At 47.4% G+C, this 26195-nt stretch overlaps 1 protein-coding gene across 2 annotated transcripts in view; it reads left to right on the forward strand.

Annotated features, from left to right (window-relative positions):
• MYO1D (myosin ID) overlaps positions 1 to 26195 on the forward strand; it is a 166635-nt gene that overhangs the window by 129633 nt on the left and 10807 nt on the right. Inside the window, exons 22-23 of one of the 2 annotated variants that reach the window (XM_074892276.1) lie at positions 2834 to 2883; positions 3440 to 3511. The exons of the other annotated variant lie outside the window; for it this stretch is intronic. Of the exons in view, the coding sequence (XP_074748377.1) occupies positions 2834 to 2883; positions 3440 to 3495 (106 nt within the window). The 3' untranslated portion in view covers positions 3496 to 3511. Of the gene's footprint in view, positions 1 to 2833; positions 2884 to 3439; positions 3512 to 26195 lie in introns of those variants that run through there. 2 annotated transcript variants of the gene reach the window in all.

The following is a 26195-nucleotide window of genomic DNA, read 5'->3' on the forward strand; positions in this document are numbered from 1 at the left end:
AAAGGTAACGAGCCAGGGAAGAGGTGGTAGGTGATGAAATGAAGGTGAGGAAAGAAGCAAATTAGATCCCTGATGTGTAGCTGCCCTTTCTCCAGCTTCTGAGGCATCCTCACTGCTAATGAGTTTGATTGCTTCGGCTGTGTCAGCTGAAACACCTTTTGCTGGCCGGTGTCAGCGGGTGTTGTCACTGTTGATGGTAACAATGACTAGGAAGGGACTGGGTTGTTTTCAGACTACAGGTGTGTACGTGTGATTATGCATAGCAGTGTCTGCTGATTTTTCCAAGTCATGAATTTCAAAAAGGGAAATAAAGAGGTTTTTTCTGCGGAGTAGTTGAAAGGCAAAAGGCTTTATCCAGCCACGTTCTCCCTTTGTGCCCCCATCTCGCTGGCACCCCTGAGACAGTGGCCATTTGTCATATGGAGTGAGCCACAACCAGCTCGGCTCCTGAGACCCAGTAGGAGGTCAGGCCAAGTCAGACTTGAAGACCAATGTCTGATTCCATTCCTTTTGCGAAGATGCAGGACAGTTTTACCATCAGCTTGGGTTCCTGTTCATCTGTATTACCTGACGGATACCAGACAGGCACAAGGACAATGTTATAGGGAGGGATTTTATGCACAATTACGGTGCGTTGTGCCTGGCTGTGGCTTGCAGTGCTTGCTCTGAGTTATGGGGCAGTAGGGCCATTTCTTAAATTATACAGAAAACACTTTTAAACAGTTGATCTTACCCTATACTGTAGGTAATGATACAGAATATCAGTAAATCTGTTCATTAAATTCACAAGCTCTTTTCTAAGGAAGATGCAAAGGAAGGTGTCTGGAATGCAGGGTTTGAGCAAGGTTCCCTGTGTCAGCAGCCTCTCCGGCGGGCCGACGGGGGGGTCAGAGCTCCTGAAGTTTTGCTTCGCTCACCCACATGTAGGCTGGGAAATTCTGACGTCATCAGCTTGTCTCTCTCCAACTTGCCCAGGACTCTTATCCCTTTTGGCATCCCTACAAGGTTGGTTGCCAATGATGTGTTACTGCATCTCCTGCTTGAGTTCAAAGGAATTGGGTTAATGAGCATAAAGCAGCGAGCAGAAAGGCAGCCATCAAATTATATTGGCGCTTGTTCGCTACCTACTAAATTTCCCACTTCATCTGTCTTTGATCCTTGTGATGCAGGCAATTAAATACAGCAGCGATAAACAGAAAAAACTGTGGTGACCTTAGAAGCTAAATTTAGTCCTTCCCTTTCATATAACGTGGTCTTCAGATGAGACTAGAAACTATGAGAATGAGGAGGGGAGGGAGGGAGGAGACCAAAAATTAGTGGAAAATCTTTTGTCTGGGGAAACAAAATGGATATGGAGAGAGGCTGTAATATCCTAAAATCCTCGGGTACTTCAGCAGGCTGGGAAAAGAGTCAGCAGCACAGTCTGTCAGAGGAGCAGCGGCTCGGGAAGGCTGCTGGGAAGGACAGCTAAATCAGAATCATTGTAATGGGCGGCTTCGGCTTTCACGCTACTGAGCGAGATCCTGAACTGGGGCTCGGGCAAGATGCTGCTTTTGTCTGGAAGAGCAGGATCAGGGAAGCTGCATCAGAGCCCAGCTGGTGGACAAATAAGGCCAGAAAAAGGAGCTGCTCTCGACTGCTGCTATCACATCGTGCAGATGATGGCGTAGGCCTTTGGAACAGAAAAGGGATGCTCTCTCCATCTGTTGCTGGAATAACACCCGCGCCAGTACAGACCTGACCCAAGAATCGATCGTTTGCTTTCAAGGTGTTTAAATATTCATTTGAAGAGCGTCCTCTACCAGGAACTGGGAGGGAGGCACAAATATATCGGGGAGTTTCAGGACAGCAGCAGCATCCTCCAGCAAACCGCCCTGCAGCATTTCTGCACAGGCTGCAAGCAATACTTTGCTGCAAGGTTGGCCCCGGGAGTGTTTAGCGAAGGACTGCCAAAAATGCTGTGTGCAGAAAAAGCCAGGGAGCCGAGGCTGCTTGTCAGCGTGAGACACGCTGCCCTTGCTGACAGGCTGCCTCTCAGCTCCCACGTTTGGCTTGGAAAGGGCTTTCACCAGCCCGCGGGAAGTAGCACGTTAAAGCTGTGCCATGTCACATTTTAAGATTCTCTTTCTCCAGAGAAACGTCTGACGAACTTCTGGTGGGGTGTTTTCATTTCGAGCTGCTGACAGCGTCCACATCCTGTATTTGGTTTTTGCTACATGTTGTCAGTTGAGCTCGCGAGAGTGGTAATTAGAGGTCAAGGTCTGACCGAAAGTAAGAATTATGATTGAGGGCATCTTAATTGTAACTCCTGAATTAATTATTCTTTTTTAGAGTCATTAAAAATACTCGGGGAGCTTGTGGAGTCGAGCACATCCTGTAACTGCATGTGTTGGGAAAATATATTTTTGCAAAGAAAGGCTGTTCTGTTCTCCCATGACTCAGGCATGGTGATTTAGAGCACAAATAGAAATGATACAGCAGAGAGAGGATGTTTCCTTGGTAAGGAAGGTGACGGTGGGGGCGTGCTGCAGTTTCATATTCTTGCACGTTAAAGTATAAAATTTTTAGCTTATGCAAATGTTTCACTTCCTCCTCATATGGCAGCGGTAACTTAACTGATCCCAACACCGGAGATGATACTATCATAAACTCTCCTGATCCAGTCAACAAGATGCTAGCATTTACTTCAACACTATTAATAATCTTAACTGGCAAGGATCTTTATCTCTAAAATGGCATAATATTAGTTACATCTTGTATTTGCAACGGACCGGTTATTAGAATGTACGTATGGGTTTGCTCTTAATATTTTGGATTGAATTATCTTTCGCAGCCTTGACTCAGCTCAGCATGGAGACAGAAGCTGGGCTGTGCAGACGCTGGGTAAGGAGCTGCTGCCTGTCCTGCCCGCAGTCTGCCTGTCCTGCCTGCAGTCAGTCTGCCTGTCCTGCCTGCAGTCTGCCTGTCCTGCCTGCAGTCTGCCTGTCCTGCCCGCAGTCTGCCTGTCCTGCCTGCAGTCAGTCTGCCTGTCCTGCCCGCAGTCTGCCTGTCCTGCCCGCAGTCTGCCTGTCCTGCCTGCAGTCGGTCTGCCTGTCCTGCCTGCAGTCAGTCTGCCTGTCCTGCCTGCAGTCTGCCTGTCCTGCCCGCAGTCTGCTTGTCCTGCCTGCAGTCTGCCTGTCCTGCCCGTAGTCTGCCTGTCCTGCCCGCAGTCTGCCTGTCCTGCCTGCAGTCTGCCTGTCCTGCCCGTAGTCTGCCTGTCCTGCCTGCAGTCTGCCTGTCCTGCCTGCAGTCAGTCTGCCTGTCCTGCCTGCAGTCAGTCTGCCTGTCCTGCCCGTAGTCTGCCTGTCCTGCCTGCAGTCTGCCTGTCCTGCCTGCAGTCTGCCTGACTTGTCTCTTTAGCATAAGCATTACAGCATTTGTCCTTTCTACCTGTCTGCAGGGATGTGTTGGTATGTCCAGTGCATTCCACTGCAGTCCTCGCTGTGCTCAGTTTAATTTAGATGAGTGTGAATTAAGGTACCCTTAAGTGTAAATACAAATTCAAGCTGTGGGGGTTTTTTTTTAAAACCCTCAATATTGTAGAATATTTTAATCAGCTTTATTGACTCGGCAAACACAGGACTTCACTCCCTGCCAGTTAAACCTTGGCAAGGAACATTTTTCTCCAAATAGCCCGGAGGGTTGAACAGCTACTGCCTGCCTTGGGAGCAAACCCCACCGCCTTGGCCCACCCCAGGAGGGGAGCAGCCCCCCGGCATCACCCGCACAGCACCGCAGGGAGACGGGGCGAGGCCCAGGAAAAGCGATGCCTTGCCAGCAGCCAGAGCATCTTTTGTTACAGCCTTTCTAGGAAACAGCTGGAGCAGAGCCAGCGAGGAGGGGATGGGAAGGGGGACAGGGCGAGGGAAAGCCTGGACTGGGAATACAGATGTGCACGGGGGCTGCCCCGGCAAAGAGGAGGGGAAAATGGCAATCCTTTGTACGCCGGACAGCACGCCGCCCGCGCTTGATTGGGGGTGACAGTAATTTCGGGGCCAGCGAGGTCCCCTGAGCGGGGGACGGTTACCATGGCTACAGCAACAGCATCTCAGCCACTTGCTGTCACATCGCGTTGGTGATTTAACGAGTTCATTACCAAATCCTCAAAAATAATAATAACAATAATGATATGAAAATGGCTTGGCAGCAGCGGGGCTCCGAAGCCCCCAGTCACCCGCGGAGGGGCCGTGGGGTCGGTGCTGCCCCTCTCGCCATGCGGAAGCCACGCTCAGGTTTCCCAGAGCAGGGATGGGGAGGAGGAGGAGGGCGGTGGAGGTAACCCGCCTGCATCCTCGTGGGCTGGAAGGGAGGGCATTTTCTTTTATTTTTAGCACCGTGTGCTTCAGGACGGCGTGCTGGATAGAAACCCTTAGCATGAAAATTACTCAGTGCTCTGAAAACTCCCCCTCATCATATGCAGCTGCAATGAGTTGATGGAGGCTCTTCAGACTGTACAGAAATGGGGAAATAGCACCAAAAAGCCTATTTCTCACAAGTACCATGGATTTGGTTGTTTCTTTTGCAGTGTGTGATTTAACAACAAAAGTCATCTTGCTTCTCAGGCTACAGGCAAGCTTTAGCCATGGCTGTAAGTCTGCGCAGCATCATATGATATGATAATGTACAGAGTAATTTTCCATGCTGAGCCTTACCATGGGGTTAAAGTGTCCTTTCCAATTATTGCAATATTTCTCTCCCTTCCCCTCCCTTAATATTTTCTCTCTCTTACTGGCCAGAGCTAGAGGAGGGGAGATAAATCTATTCCTGCATATATAAAGGTTAAATTTTTATAGACAACGAGATGTTTTAACACATGGAGACAATAACACTATCTTGTTAAAAATAAGCAAACTCCTCCGCCTTAGTTATGTGGCAATTACAGAAAAAATACATCTACTGGAGCACTCAGCTGCAATTTAAAAGTAAAATCAAAATCTAGTTCTGTTTGTCTGGTTTGACAAGATTTATTGAAATCTTTCATTATGCGGCAGGTTCAAGAAAACCTCTCTCCAAAGTACACATACAATTTAGAAAATGAAAGCCTGAAACAGTTTATTATTAGAAGGTGGGTTGAATTTTGTGAGGCTCCTACAAGAACATATATCATCTTGTACATTTTGGATATTTTTTGCTGAAGCTATTAAACTCTTGGCGTACAAACCTATTATTAAAACAGCGATTTAGTCTAAGACAGGATAAATACTTTGAAGTCTATTTAATTGACTTGTTTCACTTCAGAATTCAATCTCGGGCCTAAGACTAAAAAGAATTTAATTCACAAATTTTCCCTTCTGCGTGTTTCCATCTGCCTGCTTCTTGAATATCAGGGCACTTTAGGGACGGGTCCCCATGGGGTGGTCTCGTACCCGGCAGAGTTGCAGCATCTACCAGCAGTGGGACCAGCAAGTTGCAGTCTAAGAGTATTTCTCTTTTTCTCTTGTATTCTAAGCTTTGTGGTGGAAATGTTTTATTTCTTGATTGCTTCCATTACATCGTGTTCAGGGTAATATTCTTGTTGTGGAAATGCAGAGTATTTTCTGCCTTCCCTTCTATTGCATCTTTATTGAAGGTCTCAAGAAATAAATGTGAGCTCTGTGTCCACATTCGTGTTCAGCTAATATGTCTACCAAGGGGAAACTGCTGCTCAGATACAAATTGAAATCTATTTTTATACCGTCCATATTATGTTTTTATTGTCCTGTCTCTTTTTTTTTTCCCCCCTCTTGTTCATGTTACCATGTCTGTCTGCATTATTTTCATGTCTGATGGTAGATACACCTATGCTCTCCAGGCCTGGCGAAATACTGGCTTTTTCCTAGGTGATTTTCTCTGTCCCTGCAATTAACTCGGCGTGTTTGATTTGACCTGCGAGTAGAACTACGTGCTGAGATGAAAGCAGGTGGCGTGTTTGTTGGAAGAGAAGTGATGCGCTTCGGACGCATCATAATTCCTCTCTGAAACACTTGCAGATGCAAGTCTGAGCCTGTCACGTGCCGGGGTGGTAAGACACAGTACAGGTAGTGCTGGTTGGACTGGGCTGCTAAATAAATAGCCACGGTAGCCTTTTGGATAGGCTAGTGCCAGGGAACGTCTCTTGGTGGAAGGTACTCACCCAGCAAAGTTTCCTGTGCTGCCTGAGGTTATGCCAAATTCTCTTTTTTATTTTTTTTTTCCCTCTTTCCGACAGTGCTCAAGTTATCCCCCATTACTGTGATCTCTCTGCATTATCGTTGTGCCCCGCTTTGGATTTTTTTTTTTTTTTCAGAAAGGATTTTGGTAGGACTCTACCTGTGTGCTCCAGCTGGTTTGGAGCATCCTTCCTCGGGGTTTGTCTGCCTCCCATCAGTGCACGTCACAGCAGCACTGCCCAGGACTTCCCAAGACCCCATTCAGCGTGGGATGAGCCGCAGAGGCTTCCCCTGCGCACAAGAACACCAGGAGTCATCCCATCGTGTCTGAGAGCTACATGGCCCCTTTGAGTAAACCCCCAAAATGAAGGTTTTGAGAGATCAGTGGACAAAATCTATTTGGATGCCTGCAGGGTCTCTTTTAAGTGGAGTAGAGCTTAAGAACACGCAGTAGATTATTTTACCTTGGGTATATAGGCATTTGCTTAGCAATATTTTATGTAAAAATGATTGAATGTCCCTTTGTTGATGCAAACTGAAGGTCAGCTGGTCAAAACAGGATCCTGAACTTCCCAAAGGAAATCTGTTCACACTCCCCCCTTCCCCAAAATACTCCATGTAGGAGTTGGGGGAAGTACAGTGCTCAGAGCTAGTATCAGTCAGACATGTAAGACTGAAATTTATGTCTTACTGTTGTTTTTAAATTTCTGCTGGAAAGAAAAATAAACTGCTTCATGTGTCCACAAAAGTACGTGCAGGATACCCCTGTTGAGCTTGCTTTGGCAGTGTTAGCTTTGCCACGTGGCATGGATCAAGGTCTGATGTTTTCTTTTCCTCTTCCCTTGTGAAATGTAAACCCACATGGATTATCACTGATATCCCCAGGGTAACCCCACAGGGAGCTGCAGCGCATGTGGTCAGTGCTGATAGAACAACCTTGGCTCTTGGAATTTGAGCTGTTTGTTTGAACTGGAGCGTAATATGGCATATAGGTTCTCTGCATTTCACGTGATAAATATTAATTGTCAGCATCAAACAAAAAGATGGGATAACACAGAGTCCCCCTTCATAATCCCCCAGCGTTAGGAAAGGCCTGTCAAGGAAATGGTTTCTTCTCTCCAAGTGTCTTCATAAATTCCAATTTATTAGGTAACTAAGTGATATCTTTGGGGTAATCTAAATTAAAATCCAGCAAGACTTCCAGGTAGAGCCGTGAGCTTGGCAAGCTGTTCCTGACAGCACAATCAGTGCAGCTTTTGTGCTACAGAAACTTCCCAGCGAATTAGGATTGAAAAGAAAAAAAAAAAAACAGCTGGCCGTGAATGGCATGAGGTTTGGGGGCTTTTTGTTCCTGTCGCTGCTACTCTTTTCAAACAGATGTTAACACTCTGATATTAGACTTCTAGTGTTTCCACTGTGAGTTACTCCTTCAGCCTCCCAACGCTGAAAATTGATACGTGTTGGGGCCGCTTGAGAAATGTCTGGGATTGGAGAAGTGTTTGCTATAAGCTTGGCTGTGAAGCTGCATGTTGGAAAAACCTCTCCAGACTCCTTTGCCTCCAGAGTTACAACTGTGGACATCTGGGCTGCTTCAGGACGGAGATTTCACAATTGTAATTTTCAGCTAAATTCTTTTCTTTGGAGTTACCAACTTCTTTTTAATCAGATTTCTTCTACATAAAAATCAGAAGAAAATATGGAGGTGGCCCCATAGCCAGCAAAGGTGTGAATCAGCCGCAGGAGAAAGCAGCTGAATCCCTCTGCCCATCGCAGGGTCCCAGGCACAGAGGAGCTGTGGCTGCCCCATCACTGGAAGTGTTTCACAGCTGCCTTTCAGGTGACATCTGCCGGGAAAATCTGCTCCCAGACTGTGCTGAGATGGTGAAGGCTGCCGGAGGTCCTTCCCCTAGGTTGTGGTATCTTGGTGCACGTCGCTTGCTGCAGCCGTTGGGTTCAAGGACGCCGCTCGTGTCTCGCAGCTCGGGGTGCCTCAGGTGTGGTGTACTGAGGAGCAGTGAGGTGATTCAGAGAGTGCAGGCACCGAGGTCATGGACTGGGAAACAAAAACTTCCTGTCTTTCAGCTTAGTTGGCCTCAGTCAATGTCCTCTGCTGAAGCTTTTGCTCCTTCAAAAGCTGAAGCACAGATAATGCCTTTAGAAACCAGCGTAACGGATCCTGACTCATTCTAAGGCTGATTTCTTTGGAAACTCTAAACCTGCTTGAGTCAGGGCTTGTGAAGTTGAGAGGGAATCTCTTGGGGCTCCCTGGAGGAAATCCTGAAGTGCTCTCCAGGATTGCAGAAGGATATTAAGTAGAACTTGCACCCCATCTCCTTGAAACATTGTGCAATGCACAAGGATAAAACCACAGTGATGCTGCCAACAAAACTGGAGGAAGTGAAATGCAGTATCCAGTCTGATACCTTTAGAGAGATGGTTCTGTGAAGATGTGTGATTTGGGAAGTACTGATAATCTTCAAAGAGAAACAGTGGCAGGTCGTTTAGATCTGTGATCTCTCAAACCACCAATCCACCTTCATAGCATTATGCTCCTGCAACTTAAGGATGCAAAAAAGGTCTCCTGACAGTGTGACCAAGGAAATTCTGTATATTTATGAGAGGGAGGATTTCTAAAGCAGAGCATTTACTCGCAGTAATGAGACATAGAGTGGTGGTACTTGCTTCTGCTGTCCACAGTTTGACACAGAAAATGACATGCTGGAAATGTTTTCACAAAAGAGCTACAAGAATAATTTAAAATGCAGGAAAACAAACTATGGTTAGCACTTGATAAGGTCAATCTATTGGTTTATAGAAGATTAGTTTCAGAGTTGGGTTGATTGTTATCTCTGAATACTCAACAAAAACATTTCTCCCTGTGTATGTAATATTTGGGGCAATGTCTTTAGGGCCGTGATAGAAGCTTTGTCACAGAATCTTGAAATCAGAGGAGCAGCCTTGGTCGTGTCTGAAATGAGATATTCTTGTTTCATTTCTCAGTCTTCCAGTCTCAAAACCATCTGGTATCACATCCTGACCCAAGTGCTGTGCTGATGGTGGAGAAGGGACAGGGAATGCCAGACAGTCCTGAAGTGGTGATAATCTCCCTGCTGAACCCTTCAGAAACTTCAGAAGGATCTTTTCGGGCCATTTGATAAGATCTATCTACTAGTTTGTTGAGAGATGGTGACAAAGGAAAGGTCTTTGAAGTTTTCAGGAGGTGGCCTGACTCTGGAACAGAAGAGCAAGAGGCAGGAGAGGCTGGGCTCTAGGAAGCCTCCTAGGTGCCAGGAGACCACCACTGCCAGGCCTCCAGCACTGTGTCTGGCATATTTGGCATATTTGTGGCTCCCTTGCTCTCTGTCCTGACAATCCGCTGGGATGAGCTTGGCAATTGGTGCTCTCATTTCAGCTGAAGTCTTTGTTTGACAGCAATTAACTGCTGCAGTTTCCAAAGCTACCGAGCCTTTCCAAGGGGCTCAGGAGAAGCCATCTTCTTCCACTTGCTCCACCACCAACTCTCTGCAAAGACCTTGGCATGGAGATACAAAACCAACAAAAAACCCTCCCGTTGTGCTGGGCCAGGCTGTGCTCACCGCCTGCCACACAGAGGCAGAAATGTTTTTTGAGAGATCAGTCAGAAATTTTCCTCTGGAAATACCACGTGTCCAACACCCTTGATGGAGAGCTAGGAAAGGAATTTATTCATCTGCATTTGGACTGGGGTCCAAATTTGGTCCTATCAATTCTCTGATGATCTGCAACCTTGATGGGAAGGAATATTGTGGGGAAAAAAAATGGAAAGCCTAGGCAGGGTGAGCAAAGCGATACTGGTATTACTTACACGAGTGTTGTAGTCACCAACAATGAGGGTTTTATGCCAGCTGCTGCTGCACACAAAGAGGAGTCCTGGCCCGGACGATGACAATAATCAGGCTGGTGCACATTGCCAGGGCACAACAAATCTCCTATGAAAAGAGAATTCGCCAGCATCTGGGTACCAAAAATCTCCACTTCTCCCTAAACTTGTAATACCTTTATTTTCAAATATTTGTCTTATTAATCTGCTCCCTAGCAAATCTGTAGCTGTCAAAAGGCCTGGGCAGTGTTGGCTCTCTGTCTCAAATGCCTTTGTCACTTGGTCAGGGCTGGCAAGAAAACTGGGCACACAACCAGCGTGTGAAGCGGTGACGACTGGGCTGCGGCGCTCGGGTGCAAGTTCATGCACTTGGCAGTGCTGGGTGGGACGGGGTCAGGAGGTAGCCTTGGCCTGCAAGAAAGAGGAGAGCCCTGTCTGGGATAAAACCCAGCGATGCTGCGTTACAAAAAAAGCCCTTAAGAAGAAGGATTAAGAGAAGAGCTGTCGCTGTGGAAGGAGAGGCCAGAGCATAGGGTGGAAGCAGGAGACTGATGGAGCTTCAGGTTGCCTTTGGAGGACAGGGAGGAAATTGTCCTTTGTTTTTTCTCTGACACCGTGTGAGTGGTTTTAGATGAGCTGAACACAAGCAGAGGACGAGTTGCTCCATGCTGGTGTCGGTGACCAACCTCATCAGAATGGCAGCGGGGGAACGTGGGGCAGTAGCCCCGTGGTGTGCCTGGCCCCTGCCCCATCACTCCCCTCCCCACACCTTGTCCACCCTCGCCCTCCTCCCCACCTTCCCACCACACTCCCAGCTTTTTGCTATCCACTGCTCCTTTCTCATGCTCTCCAAGAATCATGTTCACTCTTTTTTTTTTTTTTTTTGGTAAAAAAACCATGAACGTGGTGCTGCACTCACCTTGAATGAGCATGAAAACAGATTCACCTGAGCAGCATCAGAGCCGTTGCTTGGCTTTGTGCCTGGTCTCATTTTTACTTCATACAGAAGCCACTTGAGCTAAATCAAGCTGCTGTTAAACCACATAGCCAGCCCTGCTTTATCACTTTTTAAAATAGATTTTGGTTACGAGCACAGCTTGCCGCTTGGGTTAAACAACCCCAGCAGCCGTTGAAGGCAACGGTGCTGAGCACGAGCTTGTCTGCTCTCACCTTCCCGCAGTGGCTGTCTGGACAGGGCTTTTGTCACCCAAGAAAGGTTAATTTGGCTTCTGGGTGTTGTCCCTTCGCCAGCCCCCACGGGTTTGCACATCTTTGGTCAGAGGGTGCAGCTGAACCCGGCGGCAGTGCAAGCCGACAGCCTCCTCGCCTCACTCACACAGCAGAGCCGCCGGCGTGCCGACAGCCCTCCCGCAGCTCCCCCGGGTGCCTGGCAGCACGGATTTTTCCAGCAATTCAGGAGGAAAGAAGTGGAGCAGTTAAATTTTACTGACGCCCAGGAAGCCACGGGATGCATCCTTGGGAGCACCGGCGAGGCAGCGTCTCTCCTGGTATCTCAGGCGAGGGTTTGTGGGGAGCACCCGTGGCTGGGTGACGCTAACCTAGATCCACGGGAAAAACATCCCCTTAATTCTGTGGGTTTTCTTGCAAAGCAGATGGGTGGGAATTGTGCAAAGAAAAAAGCTGACAAGGAGCAAGCGCTGCGCCCTCTCTTTTTGTAGCCAGAGGCAGCATTGGCCATCAATCACAATCACTACAGCAACTTATTACTTGACATTTTATTAACAAGAAACCCATTTATGACTTGAAAATGCTTATTCACGAAATCTGTTTACACTTAAGATTATATAAGGAGACACATGCTGTATTGCCTTACATTATCAAAACCCAGTGACTCATTAAATTTAACCAGAGCAAGTGCTGAACCGGCACGTGCTTTGTTAAAGCTGTCTTAATTTCCAACATGCTGTTTCCCCGCTGTGGCTTATGCCCCCAGTTTTCAAATCTAGGCATCCAAGTGTTAATTTAATTTCTCCTGTCTTGTGGCACAAGGGCAGATGGGCTGAAATAGTCTATTTTGGGGTTTTAAAAGCCATCTTTGACCTAAAAAAAAAAATGAAGCTTATTGGAAGATGCTTTTTCTGGACTCTTGATTTACCAAAGGCATTTTGGCCCAGGTAATTAGCATTAACCTTGATAGTATATGCTACTTATTTTGAGCATTTTCTATTTTTCCAAAGTAAAACCAGAAAGGTTAAAGGAATTAGAGAAGGTAGGATTCAGCTGTATTTATTCTAGTCTGAGTTCAGTTTGTAAATATAACTCGAAAACTGCCAACACTTGTTAATTGTTCTTCTTAATACTTTGTGAGCTGCCAGTGATTTTACTAAATCAAGTTGTTGATTTAGTAATCAAACTAATCACAGTACTTCAAAATTCTTTTAATTTGAAGTCCCTTTAGATGCTGTGGAGTTAAGGAATCATGCTGTAAGCTTATTGTCAAAGGGGCTTTTTACATACTTATAATTTTAAAAACCAACACTTTGATTTTGTTTTAGTAAAATGGTAGAAAAACAGCAGTAAATCTCTGTAGCGAATTGGTGATGTTATTCTGGATTTTAAGAACAATTGAAATTGAAAGTATTGACTAGGCATAGGTTTAATTTAGGTTTTAATGATCATTTTTTTTATAAGTAGTCCTTAAATCCTTCCTACAAAGCAATCAACACTCCAGAGGTAAAATTCCACCCCTAGGAATTGAGGAGGAGGCAGCTTTAAATAAATAGCACACCACCCTCTTCTCCCTTTTGTCTGTGTCCTTGTGCAACCAGGCAGCAGACGGCTCATCGCTTTGTTTTTTATCTCCTTTGGATCCTGCAGATGAGGAGAAGAGATAAAGCCATGAGGTAAAGGAAGGAGTCTCCACAGTAGCAGTCAGCCCCGAGGCTAGAGTTTCACAGGCAGGAGATGCCAGCAGTCCCGTCTTCAACCAGTCCTCCTGGAGCTGAAGGCTCTGCCCTCGGGTTTGAAACCAGTTGGGTGTCCTCCTCGCCAAGAGCCATGGCCATACCCTGCCCCAGCCTCCTTCCGTGCTCTTCTTGGTGAGGAGATTCTCAGAGCATCAGAAATGAGCACTGGCACATCCCTGTCTCTGGAGAGCACCGTGGTGGCTGCCTCATCACAGCAGTAAATCTATTGACCATTTCCATTTTCCCAGTCTACTGCTTTTTATTTTGTCTCAGGTCTAAGGACGCGGGAGGTGCTCCCCTTCCCAGCCGTGCCCAGGTGGTGTGGGATATTCCTTCCGCAGCTTTTCTGTCCCATCCTGGCTCCAACATTTGTGGAGCTTGTGAGCTGTTGACGTCTAGCAGTCCTGTGTCTGGAAACCTCTAGGAAAATCTTAAATTCATCTGGATTAGGATCAACATCACCTTGTTCTTAAAGGTGATGGAAGTGTGCAAGGTTGCGAGGTGGCAGCTAGTAGACAAAAACTGCTTTTCACAACTTGTCCTCTGCTGGTGCCTTCAGCCAGGGCTGGCCATAGCAGCTCAGGGGTGGCTGGCCCTCAGCAGCCTCCCCGAGCCATCAGCTCTGATTGGATTTGATCGCTGCCTAGTCCTGAAATTGGATCTAATTTTCGACTTGGCCCCGTTTGGGATAGGGCCTTGGAGCAGCTGACCTCAGTGATCCCCTCCAGCCTGAATTATTCTGTGGTTTGTTTTTCAGGGCCCAGTGCTGGAAGAGCAGATAGTGCAGGACTGAGCTGGGGTCCGCTGGGAGCAGACCTGGCTGGGGCACCTCTCGCTTTCTGGGTCAGCCAGGAGCTGGGAGCAGGGGGAGGGGGTGATGTACACGTTCAGCCTCGGGTCACTGGCTGAGTCTCATCGATAACAGCTCTTCTGGACAGCTGAACGGTATTGATGGGCTGCAGGAACCGCTTATCCATCAGAGCCGAGCAGAGGAAAAATAACCTGTAGCCAGTGACTGAAAAATGCATGAAAAAATTTGGAGAGGCATCTTGGGCTTCCTTGCTGCCCTGAGAGAGCAGGGTAGCGTGGCCAGATACCAGCAGGATTGTGCTGTTGAGGGTTTCAGATTCCTCACAAGTGCTGGATCACTGTGGAGTTTTCCCTTCCTACTCTGACCTTTGCAAGTAGAAGCTAAAGTGGAATTTTTGGAAAGTCCCTTTCCAAGCTGTCATTCTGCTCATGGCCAAACTGCAGCCCATCACTTGCCTTTTGGCTTCTCCTTGTCAAATAAACCTGGAAAGAAAAAAAAACAGATTGAAGTATAGTCAGGAGCAGTAGCAGGTGTTAATATCACACATCTGTAGGGCTCCTCCTGTAAAGAAACGTACCCAAATAGTGTGATTCTTTGAGGGTGAGATCCAGCTGGCTTCGGAGTCTGCGGCTGTGTGAGTCTATAGTGAGGCTGGGTTTGGGTTGTGGTTTCCTCTGTGAAAGAGGATGCTGAGCAGCTGGGTGCTGGTGGAGAGGTGACACGAACTGCTCTGCAGTTTGTCCAGCTTCCCCCCAGGGAATCGTGGGCAGCACGGGAGGCTCCAGCTCTCCTCTCAAACTCGCCTGGGAGTCGGGCAGGTTGGGGATTTTGCAACAGACTGAGAGAGAGCATATGAAGATGGTTCTCGCTGTAATAGGAAGAGCACATGGATGCCTTCAGCAGTGGAAAGAGCGACTAATAGGCTGACACAAACTAATTACATCCTTACTATACTTCTGAGATTCTGTTAAATGGCAGTGGGAACTAAAGTGAAACTTGTGGTCCGTATAAAATGGAGCGCTGTGTGATGGCTTCCGGTGCTCTCCTGTCCCGGGCTGCAGATTAGAGCCAGCAGTCAGCACCGTTCCACAGTAATATCCTGCCCGCTTCAGGATTTTTTCAGTTCCAAAAAGCAACTGTCTTCTTTTAAATTTCTAGTGTATGCAAAGAGGTTTTTTTGTTTGTTTGTGGCTTTGAACAAAGTATGTTTTCTAGTCCTGCCTTCTGTTGGTGAATATTTTTATGGAGGACTGGGAGGGAGCTGTGTGCCTGGCTGTCAGACTTGTCTTTGGGGGGTAGGAAGGGTGTAAGATAACCAGTAAGTTAACTTCTCTTTCCTCTGATCATTTCTTTGAATTATATCTTTTATCGTGCAGGCGAGCGGCTGGCGTGCTTATATCTAAGGAGGTTGCAGAAGGGGGCTTTGGCAGAGATGGGAACAGGAGCTCTGCCTCTCATGCTGCCCAGCCCAATTTCATCCAGAATGCCTTTGAAATTTAATACACCTCTTAAATGTGCTTCATTAGGCTGTTGTTAACAGCTGTTCTAACTAGCGTTGGACTTCTGGGCTCCTACTCCAGCGTACTCTGGAGAATAGTTTGTAAGTCATTGGGCATGCTGTTGCCGGTTAACTTTCCGTGTTAGGCTGTTAATCATCTCCTGTTACCACTTGCTCCTTTATCTCAAGTAGAAATTATCTCTGGAGCAGATCTAGAGTGTTTAGGGTTCAGTTATACAGTTTGTCTGTGTAAGGGAAAATGTGATGATTAGCCAGTGGTTCCCCAAGGAGCAGAGCAAAATCCGCAGGGTAAGCCTTGTCTTCCTCTCACTTCACCCCTCTGTTTTCAAACCCTTCTTCCTAATAATTGTCAGCGTTTGGATGTAGGACTTGTCCGTTTGGCACAAGAATATTGAAGTACTTGTAACAGTTGGATTGATTGGGTGTCATGGGGCATTGTGCTTATTGGGCGAGTTCCTGTAGCCCCTGCTTGGGTTTAACAGCAGTACCTTCCAAAAGTGAGGACTCCGGATCGCGCTGGATTTACATCAGCCTGGGGAGCTTTTGCCTGTGTGTGCAGTGAGGATCGCCTTTGCAAAGTTAAAATCGGAACTTGGTTTTAATTTAAATAGCACATAAAAAACCGCAGCTTTGAAAGTTGTGGCAGTACTTGCAGGCTGGTAAGTGCTGGCCGGAGCCTCCCTCGACAGGAGCCAAATCATTCCCAGGTAACGCTCTCTGGGGCGCTGAGCCTGGTCCTGCTCCTGCATCACCACGTCTCCTCCAAGACCTGAACCTCGCCTCTCACCCTTCAACCCCGCACATGGGTCATGGTTTGAGAGATCGTGGATGATATGAAAAATCATTGCAGAGGTTTTATTTTTGACTATTGAACTGCAGATTAATAAACCTTAATTATGCTGACTTTTTGCTGGCAGCAGCTCAGTTCCTTGTGGGAGGGACAGAAAGAGCAAAAGAGTAAGAAGCAGCTTCAATTAGTGACCTAAGTGTTTACACTAGCTAAGGAGCACTTAATTACCTGTCAGCAGCTTGCTTTCTCCTGGTCACAAGTGTTTACACATGGAGCCAGTAATTCCAGCTGTTTCCCTCTTGTGCTGCAGGAATTCAGAGATAATTATGTGCAGCAATTTAAAGGTAGCTAGCTCTTCCCTCGGTGTAAGTGTCATGTGAAGATGCATACACCCAGAAGAGAGTCAAGTGCGTATCATCACCTTGGGGAAATGCTGGTCTAAAAAGAGTATTTATCTCCTTTCAGCATCAGGACCGGGGCATGCTAATAGTACGCCACAAGCTTGACCTCACTGCGTATAAGCAGGGCTGCCGAGGCAGCGCCTCACGAAAACACAGAAGGAAGATTTATAAGCTGCCAGGTCACGTTCAGGTAGGGGTTTTGTAGGCTCGCTGAGCAGCTCGCGCTGGCCGTCATGCGATGCTGCGCTGAACTTGGCAGCAGGAGGTTTGCCGTGACCTCTGGTTCTCAGTGATCTGAATAAGCCTGTTGGCTCTGTGTCCGTGGCAGGATTTAACCCCGGAGAAACTTATGTGACTTAAGTAGGCTTTTATTGATCTCAAGGTCAGGCAGACTCTTTCTAATCGTCTAACCTAATCGCTTGCACTGCACGAGCTGCGGAAGCTCACCCAGCGATACAGAAGATTGCTTAATACCGACCTGGGTGTCACACGGACATCGCTCAGTGCATCGCCTTGATAAGAGCAGGAGCTGCGCCGAGACAGACGAGATCACGGAGAGCATTAGCACTTTCCTCCCGACAGGTCACGCCTACGCTCGCTCCTTTTGATCCTCTGACTTTTCATGTTGGGTTTTTAGTTTTGTGTACAACACGTTTCCAGGCTCTGTGGTCCAGGGACCTCCTGTATTGAGAGATCTGGCTGCCATGTCATTCTGCCATCCTCTCCTTATTTCTGGCTCTTGTATTCACAGATGCTCTGCATGTTGTCAACTGTTTTTCTGTTAGTATATTCCGTGTGCAGAGCTGTTGGAGCTAGAAAAGAGAAGCTCTGGGACTGCGAAGGGGAAGACAACCAGCGCACTGCACTGCAGACAGGAAGGGAGAATCGTGAGACTGAGAACAGATCTGTTTCACAAAAAGATTGGTTTTATCTTCTTTACTGAAACCCCTCATCAGCTACTTCTGTCAGTCACAAACAAAAATGTATAGTGCAAAAACCCAAGATCGTCAGATGCAGTTTTTAAATTGGATTGAAGAATATTCCTTGTTTGTGATGTTAGCGGAAAGTATTTGGAAGTGTTGAGATGAGTGTAAGATAGTCCTCGGGCAAGTTCTGTCTTGAAATGAGGGACTCATTTGCCATTTTGGTAGTGCTGCCGCTGAGCTCTACAGCTACCTCACATGTGCACAACCCTTCGAGACTAGGGGAATCATTCTTTTCCCAGAGATTATTTCACAGTGGTGGCATCTTATCTTGTCAGTGCAATGGCTCTTCAGAAAACATATTGGAAGCCTCTTGAATTGATGTGATAGCCTTGGAACAAAGAGTTAATCTATTACTAGTGGAAGCATTTGCTTTGCAACTCATTTTTCCCCATTTGCAGCTCAATTTTTCAGTTTATCACAGAGAGCAATGTGAAAGATTTAACTCTGGTAAGCCCAGAGGAGGATAGAAGCTGATTAGAAACTGGGGTGGGGGAAGATATTTTGCTCAGCTGGAATGACTGCAGCAAAATAAATTAATACTGAATGCTTGAGCTGTAGATATTTGATTTGTTAATGGCTTTAGCTTTGCAGGCATTTGGTTGATGTAGCAGATTTCTCAGTGCCATGTGTAAATCTGCTGATTTCTCCTAGCACAGACTCTGAAATATAGAAGCATAAAATATTGATAATTCTGCCTACTAAAAGATAGATATGATAATAGCAAGCCTACCACCATTTGGTCCCTCCAAATATCAGTCAGTGTGGCTCGGGGATTGTCGTTATTCATCCTTGCCACAGCCCTGTGAAGTGATTAGAATCCTTCCTAGACTGGACACCTAAGGATATATCATACCATGTCGTATTCTTAGAGTAACTGTTTTGCCAAACTTGCCTGTATTTGGAGAAATTGATACAGGAGCATAAAACCCTGTAGGTCACCAGGTCCATTTTCCTGCAACCGTGGCGGTGCCTCGCAGAATCCCGGCGGGGTGTTTGCGAAGGAGAGGGACGAACCCAAAGGCACGGAGGGTCCCGAGTTGTTTGCTCTCTATAATGGCGACGTTGTTGGCGTCGCTGCAGTGGTGCTGCCTGCGACTGCCAGTAATTACAGCCTTTGGCATTAGTTCCAATCTACACGAAGCAGCAGGTTGGGGGTGGGAAGGAAAGAGGCTCATCAACAGAAATAGCATTTAAGTGAAAACTGTACCCTCCACTGCAAGGAAAGATAGGAAGAAGGATCGATTCTTTTGCAGCTGAGAATGCAAACTGTGCCAGACAGTAATTAAAAGCGTTTTACTGTGCCTAGTAACGTGTCTGCGCTCTAAAGCTTGCATCCTAAGCCTGCTCGGGAACAGACCCGTTTTTATTCCAGGGAGATGGAGGGCACTGACAGCCTCCTTGGCGGGTCACAGGCAGTCCCTCAGCCCGCGCCGCACCTCCCCAGCGTTTCTCTCCGTTGGGTCTGAGTCATCCCTTGCTCCTTCCCTGGGCCTCGCCTTGCCGAAAGCTGTGTGATGTGCTCCTGAGATCATTTAAAAGCCCGTCTAATAGGGCAGGGGTATTGATACAGACTGTGATTTCCAAAATGAGATCATCCTGCCTACTGAGCAAGAAGTTGAATTTCAGGCGCTGAGGATTTGCTGTGTTACCAGGTTGGGTAGCTGATGATAAACGTTTGAATGGGTATGTCCGCGTGGTGTTTACATAGGTGTTGTCCTCCAGTGGAGTCACCTAATACCCTGAAATGAAAATTATACGTTGTTGCACTGAAAATGCAAAGGCTGAATATAGTGGGAATCAGCCGGCAATGTGCATTTTCCCTCCAAACTTTTCATTTCTATAAATAAAAATCTTTTTGTTTATGCACCTGTTCTTCCTGCTGGCTTTGCCACAAGGAAGAGTATTTTTCACATGATCCAACACAGTTATTTCAGCTATTTCTGCAAATCCAAACTTCTTCTTGAATAAGTTAGGCAAAGGAAAAGCAGAAATAGGTCAGGTATTTAAATAAGACATAGTTGTCTCTCTTCACAGCAAGTTGCCTTTTTTCCTGCCTGTGTGAATTGCACTAATGTATCAGTGAATAAAGATGAGAGAACAAAGGGAAGCAGAAGTGCCAGCATTTTTATTCTGGGCTTGCAGCTTCAGAGCTCTTTACTTTGCAGAAGTGATACTGAGACCACTCTGGAACATCTCAGCAAATGCTCCTGAAATAACAAAAACCAAATTGGCTGCCCAACCTCTCTGAATACACAGGATCCACTTATAATCCTGCCTGTCATTTTGCTATCACATAAAAAATTGATTTCCTGGTATAACCTAAGTCCTGGTTCTAAGAAGTGTCCTTGATGACTTGCAGGGCATCATATTAAGGAAACACAGTGAAAGTTTGGTGCTTTTAGGAATCATCTGGTTTGCAATGTAGAGAAATAGGCTGCCTTTAATCATTAGTCATAGGGTGATATTTTTCAGCTCGGTTCTTTGTTCCGGGGAGTGCCTGTGGCTGATACCAAGCTCCTGGCAGGTCGGCTGTCACACTGTTTTAGGCTAATCTGACTGCTCTTGGTCCTTGGAGAGGACATTAGGAGTCCAGAATTAAATTCTTCTTTTTAAATACCTGTGTGGTACTGTGTGCTACTGGAAGGACTTGGTTTCATGCCTTAAGTGTTGTAATGGAAGGAAAATCTTCCTTACAGAATCTGCCTCATCATTTGTTCATCCCAGGCTTCATGTCTTCAAACCTGATTCACTCCAATGCTTTCAGCCGGAACAGTGATGACTTTCATCATGCCTGAAATCTGATTAGACCCGAAATGTTTCACTGGGATGCTGTAATGCTGATACAGAGGTGATGTCAGTACTGGTTTTAGCTGGGCTTTCCCACAGGGACAATTTTATGCAATGGAGTTTTTGAGGTAGTAGAAGCAACTTTTCCCTACATTATAGGAACGAGGCAGCTCACAACCCTGCACAGTCCAACCATCCTCTTTCTTTCTTCCTGACATTCCTGAAATCCCCTACTGCCTCCTTAATTTGTCCACATCATGATTGCCTGCTGCAGTTATTGCTTTTGTTTTCTCTTTTCTGTAATCTAAATTCTCCTTAATGACCAACCATCCACGTCTTTTGGCCATCCTGTGCTGAGACACAGAGGCCAGATTTTCTCAAGACACTAAAAAAAATAGCATTGCTGGGGAAGTTTGGTGTAGACGACATGTGTCAGCCCCTGACATCCTGAGAACGGTTGTAAACCTCTTCAAACAGCATCCCTAAAATACCTTCTGCCTCTGGGACTCTGCTGATAGCCCATGGGGATGTTGGCAGCCAAAAAGAGAAATGCACGGAGTCACTCGGTGATCTGGGTTCTTGTTCCTGAGACCCCAGCCTCTTCTCTGTTTTTTTCAGTAGCACCAGCCCTGCTACGATCGGCTCCTAAGCTTCCCTCTGACCTTCTGAGCATCCCTTGTATTTAAAATCCTTATTTAAGCTGTGCATATTTTCTTTGTCTCTTCGGGCTCCTCCAAAAGGCCCTGGGTGTGCTCTTGCCCCAGGAAATAAGAGGGAAGTAGCAGTTGGTTAAAACACTAAAACCTGAATGTGATGATGGAGCAATCGAGGTCTGTGCCCTGAGTCACTCTGACTTGTTGTTTACCCTTCCCCTTCCTGTCCGTCATTCGCTGCCTAATCATTGTTCCCTGCCTTGTTCCGCAGGGTCTGGTACGTGTTTTAAACTGCCTTTGGTTTGGGAGGCACCTGGCAGGGCGATGCTGCCCACAATGTCCCTGCTGCCACGTCCTTCCCCATCAAACGGCTCCCGGCGGGGTCAGTGTAAACCCAAGGGGTGGAAAAATCACTATGAACGAGTGATTCTTCTTTTGGCCATAGAGAGGAGCGTTTTTAACAGGAGGGAGACCTCAGTGAGACTCCTCAACATCAGGTTAAAAGCCTGTCATTAATTGAAGGATGATTCAGCTTCCTCAGCTAAAATGTCACAGTGTGGATGCTGGGAGAGGAGGAGCTGTCTTCCTCGCTGGCATAGCGCCGTGATAACCTGAGCGCACCCCACCCACCCCTCTGCGCTCGCCTTTGCTGAAAAGTCCTGGTTTAGCTTTCAGGAATGAGCTGGTGGTTGCGGGCTGGATAGCCCTGATACTGCCTGCCTAAATCAGTGGGGAAAATGCTCGTGTGTGTCGCTGGTTGCCCGTGAAAGTGTGACCTTTTATCAGGCACTATGTGATAAAAATCTTGCTTCACACTGAGAGGGTGAACAGGAACGTTGCTTCTCTCTGGGAGAAAATCTGCAGGAGAATACAGCACAATAACACCTCTTTTTTATGGCGTTTTTCTATCCCCTGAAGCTTTAGCTAATTTCTCTCTTTTCTATTAGAAAAGGAGAAAAATCTAGGTTTTCAGATCAGATCTGGAAATAGAGAGGCAGGATTAAGCACAGCTGTTCCAGGTCGGAGGAGCCAAGGAGGGGAGATGTCTCTGGTGCTGACAGAGCAAGGTTACACCGACAGCCAGAGGGACGTCCCTCCTTGTCGGAAATCTGCCGTCGGGGTCAGATTAATTCAGCGTTGCTGTGGGACGGACTGGTCCGGAGGACTGGGAAGCCACTGGAAATTTAACATGATGTCACCTCGTCCTGCACTAAGTAGGTCATGGTGACACCCTGCCTGAGAGTCCTCTGCGCCAGTGCTGCTGCTATCGCAGTGCTGGTGAGCAGGACCATCCCCAGTAAACTTTAAAAAAAAAACCTGGGAAAGGAGAATTCATGTAGAATTAGCTTATACAGGGGTTATCCGGGGTGCGCCGAGCAGCAATCATAGGAGGCAATAAATGAACCCATCTCTCATTGCTCGGCATCAGCCCCTGGTTGGCTGGCAGAAATGAAGCATCAGATGGGATGATGAATATCCAGGTTGCTATAGTGACTGCGAGCCGGAGTGCTAAAAGCAGTCGCTCTCCATCACCCCCCCTGCACGCACACACGAGCTGTCACACGCCGCTCAAAGGCAGCCGGGTGAATTATGCCCGCGCTGAAGCTGCGGTGCTGAGCGAGTGCACCTGGCAGTGGATGTTTCCCGGGATGTCAGAGCCCTCCCATTAAATTCCCGGCTCTGGCTTTAATGAGCTCAGCGGCGATGTGCGCGGAATAGAACGGAGCTGAGCTCTGCCCGCGCAGCAGCGCGGCGTTTCAAGGGGCTGCGGGGCGGGAGCGCGGCCGGGGACAATGACAGCCCGGTCCTGGGCGCGGAGGCGTTGCTGAGCCGTGGGGGGGACGCGAGGACGGGACCCCGCTGCCCGGCCCCTCCGCCTGGGGAGAGCCCTCGCGCCGTCAGCCTCGTGGCCGCAGCCGTCGGTGCCGGCAGAAGCCGGGCTCGTGGCTTCACCTTAGCAAATTGCCCTCCTGCTTATCCGAGCTGCCCTGCTGGCAGTTCCACTCGCTCGAGCCCAAAGAGTAATAAGAAAAAAACAAAGGGAGGAGAGAACTTCAAAAGTGTGCACACTTTTGAGTTTTTTATAATAATGTTAGGGTAGCTCTATGAAGCTCAGTGGCAGCTTCCCCCTTTTGTGACTTTGGACCTCTGCCAGACTCTAAAAATACCTGTTTAATTCATAGCCCTTCGTGTGCCAGTGGGAAAAGCAGGGCTGCTCATCCATCAGGATGACTGCGTGTTCTGTCTGGATCAAAGGGAAATGATAGGGCGACAGCAGCGCTTCACTGTGGCATCACTTTCCAAGGTAATTCACCCATCAGCTGTTTTAACCACTATCTGATACTAGAAAATTGTTACCCCCTTGTAAATTTGAGTGGTAAACAGTTGAATAATCCCGTGCTTATTGTCCTCACCATCAGCTCCCTATACCTCACTTCCTTGCAGGAGTTGAATAAATACATCCTAGATGACTGAAAGGTACCGGATTCCCTTTGAAGTATTTTTTTTTCAGAATTTCTTCCTTCCTTAAACTTCAAAAATTCACCCAGCAGAATTTTATCAGCATCTGCTGAACAGGCCAAGAGCATCCTTTCAGGAGGGACATTGCGAATGTGGGCTGCGTACGCCCCAGCAAATGGGGGGTGGTGAATTCACCACCTCTGGCTGGGTGATGGCGAGGACCAGCACCGAAAAGAAAATGTAAGGAAGGACTTTTGCTGCTTCTGAGCCTGCCCGGGAATTGAGGGCTGTGATGTCCTAAATGGGAGGCAAGTCTGCGCTCATCTTCCTAAGTGGTCTTATTTTATTTATGTGCTGGTGCATTTATAATGCAGGATTCTTGGCATAACCCCGTGAATGAGCTGATGTTCTGCTTTTACTCTGTCTCCAGCCAAGGACTTTGAATCATATTTTTGGCATAGTGGTTTTTATAAAATATGTAACACTCCAGCGTCTTGTGGCCACGTTTGCTCCTACTAAAGCAGAAAGCCGGATGAGAGCTGACTCTCAAAAGCTTTGCCAGGACTCAGAATAGCTGAGAAAATATGACTAATTGGAGACTTGAGAAGAAGCTGTAGTTTATATATTGGTGCTGCACCCTGGGAAACCTGCTGCTGCTGAGAACTCAGTTTGAGTAGATGAAGGCAAGCGGCAAATGTTGCTGGACAATAACGTGTGTAACCATCATCCTCAGAAACTGAATTCCTCTGTTTATCCAAAAATAAGTAGGATGTAAACTGAGCCACAAAACACACTGGAACCCTGCGTGTGGGCAGGGCAGACCATGGCGGTGAGGACGTTACGCAGCCGTAGAAGTTGTTTCTTACCTAACGAGACCACTCATTTCATAATTCTGCGCCAGAGCTGGTTTCCACTCCGTGCAGAGGCAGGCGCTGCTGGGGTAGTCCCCGATGACACATTTCTTCTCGTGTTATTGCTGAAACCTCACGGGTGTTTGAGAGGATAGAAACGTGCGCATCTTCCCTCCTGCCACCGTGCTCCCACGTCAGCGGGTACCACCGACCCCTCCACGTGTCTCATGCCCTGCTCTCTCCCCATCCTTTTACTTTCCTCCACAACACGGTTTCATATCGCCAGGCTGTAAATCTTCAGCATGCTTGATGCAAAACTGACAATTTCAGCTGTAGGGAGAGTGCAAAATACATTGAATTCTGGAGTGAGTTTAGTTCCTATGGTATCAAACTGCACGTGGCGAGCAGGGGAGGGAAAAGGGGCAGTACGTGGATTTTAGAGTAGGCAGTTCCCTTCAGTCCCGAGCCCTCGAGCTGGGCACGTGGCACGTTGGGGTGCCTCCCGTTAGGGTGTCGGGTCAATAACCCGTCTGTTTAGGCGCAGCCCTGCTAGGTGGGTGCTGTCGTGGCACTCCCATGGTGGCTGGGAGCTGCCTTCCCCACTCAATGGTTTGGAAATTTTTCATTTTGCCTGCTGGAGAAAATAAAATATTTAACGCACTGTGTGCGCTTTTTTTTTTTAAAAGTTGTTTTGTTGATGAGATTTCCTGGGAAATCCCCTATTTAAGTGAACGCGTGTTTTTCATCCGGAAAACCATTGACCAGCTTTAGCGAGTGCTTCGTAAGGGATAAATTACGTCAGGCATTGAATGCTGATCACACGGGGAGAGAAAAAAAGACCGAGACTTCTCCGTTTGAAGTGCGTAGATGAATTCTCAGCTTCGACAGGAGCAGAACTCAGGGAGCATCAGCAGTGGCTGGAGGAGCCCGATGCCTCCTGCCTGCCGCGGGCAGGGGGTCGGTGCTGCCCAGGCCTTGCTCGTGGCAGCCAGCGTGGGCAGGGAGGGGATTAATTAATAGGTGGTTAACGAGATTGGGGTACAGTTTATAGCTGAGTTTAGGTGCCTAAAGTGCGTCTCTCCCACCCCAAAGTCTTCAGCGTGGAGATGGTGGTTGTGTTAGGGCTGGGGTCTGGGAGTCGAGCGGGCGAGTGTTTGCCCCGGTTCAGCTGGAGGGTGAAGCTTTGACTGGTTTTTGATCCCCTTCTTGAATTTCATGTGGTACGAAATAATTATGTTCACTTTTTATTTCGATCAAATTTCCCAGGGATGGCGGAAAGGGGCTGTTAGGGTACACCATGCAGTGCACTAGCAAAGCAATGTCTCAAAACCACTTTTTGGGACTTTGCCCCCATAAAATAAGAGCTTTGGGGTGCAGTCCCCATGGGTAGTGAGGCTGTTTGGCTGTGACCTGACCTCTATTAACCTGCTTTTTAGCTGCTTAGGTCTTTCTTTGAAACCTGGCCGTTAGAAGCAGATGAAGCCCTGGAGAGGGGGGAGGGAGCAGCCCCTGCCCCATCACCCTGGGGATCCTCCTTTGCCCAGAAGCACGTGAACCAAATGGTTTTGCTGGAAGAGACAGAAATATTTTACAGCTCGCTGGCTTTCTGGAAAGCGCTCTCTGGCTAGTGAGGATGGATGCACAAATGCCCCCGTTACTAAATAAATGAAGAACGAACCGCAGCTCACCGGTGCTGCTCGGGGACTGTCTGACCTTGGGTTCAAGTAGGAATAAATGCATTTTAAGAATGACAGCATCGAACATTTAATGGACTAGGTTTACACCTCAGCTAGAGGGGAAGGAATATACCTAGATCTACCGCAGACACATCATGAAAAAAGCACATCGGTGTTGTGGCAGCTGCTGTCTTCTTAGGAAAGTGGCTTTTATGGTTCAGACATGAGTCAAAGGAACCGTCTTGGTGCAGCAGCCAGTCGCCAGCAGACCAGAGTATTAATAGCTTTTGCCTTGCTATGTGCCATTG

This window comes from Strix uralensis, chromosome 22, assembly GCF_047716275.1.
Source record: "Strix uralensis isolate ZFMK-TIS-50842 chromosome 22, bStrUra1, whole genome shotgun sequence".
Taxonomy (NCBI): domain Eukaryota; kingdom Metazoa; phylum Chordata; class Aves; order Strigiformes; family Strigidae; genus Strix; species Strix uralensis.